The 4227-nt window shown below is 38.4% G+C and overlaps 2 protein-coding genes across 3 annotated transcripts in view; both read left to right on the top strand.

Annotated features, from left to right (window-relative positions):
* The window catches only part of LOC102978514 (cytochrome P450 2C23-like), a 39008-nt gene extending 37642 nt beyond the window's left edge, over window positions 1-1366 (top strand). For both annotated transcript variants that reach the window (XM_024121382.3, XM_055080808.1), the window contains one exon: window positions 720-1366. In XM_024121382.3, coding sequence (XP_023977150.1) covers window positions 720-931 — 212 coding nt within the window. In that variant the 3' untranslated portion in view covers window positions 932-1366. The remainder of the gene's footprint in view (window positions 1-719) is intronic.
* Window positions 1367-2181: 815 nt separating this feature from the next.
* CPN1 (carboxypeptidase N subunit 1) overlaps window positions 2182-4227 on the top strand; it is a 59149-nt gene continuing 57103 nt past the window's right edge. Inside the window, exon 1 of the mRNA XM_028481643.2 lies at window positions 2182-2826. The gene's annotated coding sequence lies outside the window, so the exon portion shown is untranslated. The remainder of the gene's footprint in view (window positions 2827-4227) is intronic.

Genomic DNA, 4227 nt, shown 5'->3' with positions numbered 1-4227 from the left:
CCCGTGAGCCATGGCCGCTGAGCCTGCGCGTCCGGAGCCTGTGCTCCGCAACGGGAGAGGCCACAGCAGAGGAAGGCCCGCATACCACAAAAAAAAAAAAAAAAAAAAAGAAAATCATTTGCAATTTCAGACTATAGCCTGAATTTCAGATTCAGGCTATAATCGCTGTTAATATTTTGCTATGTATACTTCACACAGTTGTCTAGACATACATAATAAATGTATATTTTATTTTAAAAAATCAGGCTCATTCTGTACAATCTATTTGATAGATAACCTGCTTTTGCTTAGTGTGTTGTGATATAAGACAGTATTAAATAATCTTCCGTACAAACATGTTTAGGTTGTGTTGCATGATAGATGCACAAGGATTTATTTAATTAATCCAGTATAGGTGGATGTCTAGTTTTCAACTAACTCATCAGTGTCATAAATAGCAATGCAAGTGACACCCGCATAGGTGAATCTCTAATTCCTACAGATAAATCCCCAGAAGGAGAATTACTGAATTAAGAGTGAAAATTTCTTTAGAGAGTTTTGATATGTATTGACAAATATCCGTCTAGAAGAACTGTACCAGTTCATTGTCCTCCAGCAGTTTCTAAGCCATCCCTTTTCTGATCAGTGTTTTCATTTGCTGTTAGGAGTGTATAGTATTTGAATATGAGCTATTGTATTTGAATTTGGAGCAAGCTAATGGAACTGTCTCCTCCTTCCAGGGAAACGGGCATGTGTTGGAGAGGGCCTGGCCCGCGTGGAGTTGTTCCTGTTTTTCACCACCATTCTGCAAAACTTTGTCCTGAAGCCCCTGGGGGAGCCAAAGGACATAGAGACCAAACCCATTGTTACCGGGTTTATCAACATCCCACAACCCTACAAGCTGTGCTTTATCCCTAGACAAAAGAAGAACTTTTCTCTTTTAACAATTTAAATCAAAGTAATTGCTTTTTCCTCTCATTCTTTCTCCCACCCCATAGTCTCTTTTCATTTTAAGTACTGCCTAGGACAGAAACACTACTCACTAAAAGCTTGATGGACATTTGTTTAAACCTACAAATCCCTTGCCAAAAAGGATCTGGGTCCTGAAAACTCCAAGGGTAAAACAGTATACTTATATCCTATAGAGTACTTTATAAACCATGATCCAGCCAAACCAGGCCCAGGCCCACAGAAGGCCTTTACTGAGACAATTGGCAAATAGTGGAGCGTTCACTCTTTCTGTGGCTTTGGAGATATGCTGATTTTCTATAGTTTTTCAAAATAGAGAAATTAATATAATGGCCTATGTGTATTTTTTCCTATTTCCAATGGAAAGCACTTACATGATTTCTGCCACATTCACAAAATAAATCCTTTTTTTCCACAATAGATTTTCTTTGAACGTTTGACTTTATATCAAGTCTCAAAAATCCCTTTCCTTGAGCTATGGGCACTCTATAATTAGAATATCATAAACAGATGAAATGATAATCCCCACCACAAATCTCTCCCTTCCCCAGCCCATCTATTTGCAGCCGTTGATTTACATGGGGGCCCAAGGAGCCCCCTTGGATAAGAATTCAAACCATGTTCATAGGTAGGATTCAGACATGCATAGTTACATCTTCTTCAGAAAGTGATAAGGGGCAGGGCTGGGGGTTGGAGAGCAAGTGGGCAGATTGCAAGGAAAGACTGAGTATTGCTAAGAGAACAGTGACCCAGAAGAGAATGGCTAGAACAACTGCCCAGTGGTGGCCCCGTGGAGTGCTATGAGCAGCAGCTGCCACAAAAGGATGGCTCAAATGCCAGCAGGCAGCCCAGGCTCCAGGATATTGGGAGGGAAAGAAGCTTTAAAAGCAGAGCTTGGGACTTCCCAGGCAGTACAGTGGTTAAGACTCTGTGCTCCCTACGTAGGGGGCACAGGGTTTGATCCCTGGTCAGGGAACTAAGATCCTATATGCCACATGGCATGCCCCTACCCCCAAAAAAGTAAAAGAAAATAATAATAAAAAAATAAAAGCAGAGCTGAGTTTCTGGGTGTATACTCAAAAGAAGTGATTTTTTTAAACTTCTCTCCAACAGATATTTGTACATCCATGTTCCTAGCAGCATTATTCACAATAGCCAAAAATGTGGAAACAACCCAAATGTCTATTAGTGGATGAATAGATAAAACAAAGTGTGATTATATACATACAATGGAATATTATTCAGCCTTAAAAAAGAAGGATTTATAGTCTAACACATGTTACAAATGGATGAACCTTGAAGATATTATGCCAAGTGAAATAAGCCAGTCACAAAAGGACAAATATTGTATGATTCCATTTATATGAGGTACCTGGAGTAGTCAAACTCATAGAGACAAAGTAGAATGGTGCTTGCAGGGGGAGGGGGGAGAATGGGGAGTTATTGTTTAATGGGTATGGAGTTTCAGTTTGGGAAGATAAAGTTCTGGAGATAGATGATGGTGATGATTGCATAGCAATGTGAGTGTACTTAATGCCACTAAACTGTACACTTAAAAATGGGTAAAATGGTAAGTTTTACATCGTATATACTTTACCACACAAAAAAATTAGAGCTGAGGTCCTTGAGGTGGGGATTTTGAAGCTGTAAATTTTGGATCTAAATGTTAATGTGATTTGCTAACATGTGAGCATCTCTGTTTTCTTCCCACCCTCACACTCCTTTCTAGCTAACAAGAGTTTTGTCTTTTGTCACTCAGAGTCTCCTCCTTCCATGCATTCTGAGAAGTTTTGAATTTGCCAGCTAGGTTCCCTAACTTGGCATGCAGAACTAGTAGAATGAAGAGAGACCAGACAGAAGAGGAAACTAGTTTGGGAGGTGAGGTTAAATTCCATAATAAAATAACATAAAGATGGGACTTCCCTGGTGGTCCAGTGGTTAAGACTCTGTGCTCCTGGACTTCCCTGGTGGCTCAGTGGTTAAGAATATGCCTGGCTATAGGACATTCCATCCAAAAACAGCAGATTACACTTTCTTCTCAAGTGCACATGGAGCATTTTCCAGGATAGAGCACATCTTGGGTCACAAATCAAGCCTCAGTAAATTTAAGAAAATTGAAATCATATCAAGCATCTTTTCTGACCACAACACTATGAGATTAGAAATCAATTACAAGGAAAAAAACATAAAAAACACAAGCACATGGAGGCTAAACAATACATTACTAATAACCAAGAGATCACTGAGGAAATCAAAGAGGAAATCAAAAAATACCTAGAGACAAATGACAACAAACCATGACAATCCAAAACCTATGGGATGCAGCAAAAGCAGTTCTAAGAGGAAAGTTTAGAGCAATCTCACATAAACAATCTAACCTTACACCTAAAGGAACTACAGAAACAAGAACAAACAAAACCCAAAGTTAGTAGAAGGAAAGAAATAATGATCAGAGCAGAAATAAATAAAATAGAAACAAAGAAAACAATAGCAGAGATCAATAAAACTAAAAGCTGGTTGTCTGAGAAGATAAACAAAATTGATAAACCCTTAGCCAGACTCATCAAAAAAAAGAAGGAGAAGACTCAAATCAATAAAATTAGAAATGAAAAAGAAGTTACAATGGACACCACAGAAATACAAAACATCATAAGAGACTACTACAAGCAACTCTATGCCAATAAAATGAGCAACCTAGAAGAAAGGGACAAATTCTTTGAAAGGTATAACCTTCCAAGACTGAACCAGGAAGAAATAGAAAATATGAGCAGACCAATCAAAAGTAATGAAATTGAAACTGTGATTAAAAATCTTCCAACAAACAAAAGTCCAGGACCAGATGGCTTCACAGGTGAATTCTATCAAACATTTAGGGAATAGCTAACACCCATCCTTCTCAAACTCTTCCAAAAAATTGCAGAGGAAGGAACACTCCCAAACTCATTCTATGAGGCCACCATCACCCTGATACCAAAACCAGACAAAGATGTCACAAAGAAAGAAAACTACAGGCGAATGTCACTGATAAACATAGATGCAAAATCCTCAACAAAATACTAACAAACAGAATCCAACAACACATTAAAAGGATCATACACCATGATCAAGTGGGGTTTATTCCAGGAATGCAAGGATTCTTCAATATACGCAAATCAATCAACGTGATACACCATATTAACAAATTAAAGGAGAAAAACCACATGATCATCTCAATAGATGCAGAAAAAGCTTTTGACAAAACTCAACACCCATTTATGATAAAAACCCTGCAGAAAGTAG

The sequence above is a fragment of the Physeter macrocephalus genome, chromosome 20 (assembly GCF_002837175.3).
Source record: "Physeter macrocephalus isolate SW-GA chromosome 20, ASM283717v5, whole genome shotgun sequence".
Classification (NCBI taxonomy): domain Eukaryota; kingdom Metazoa; phylum Chordata; class Mammalia; order Artiodactyla; family Physeteridae; genus Physeter; species Physeter macrocephalus.
Note: the sequence above shows the minus strand (reverse complement) of the source record. Positions and strands in the feature narration are given on the sequence as shown.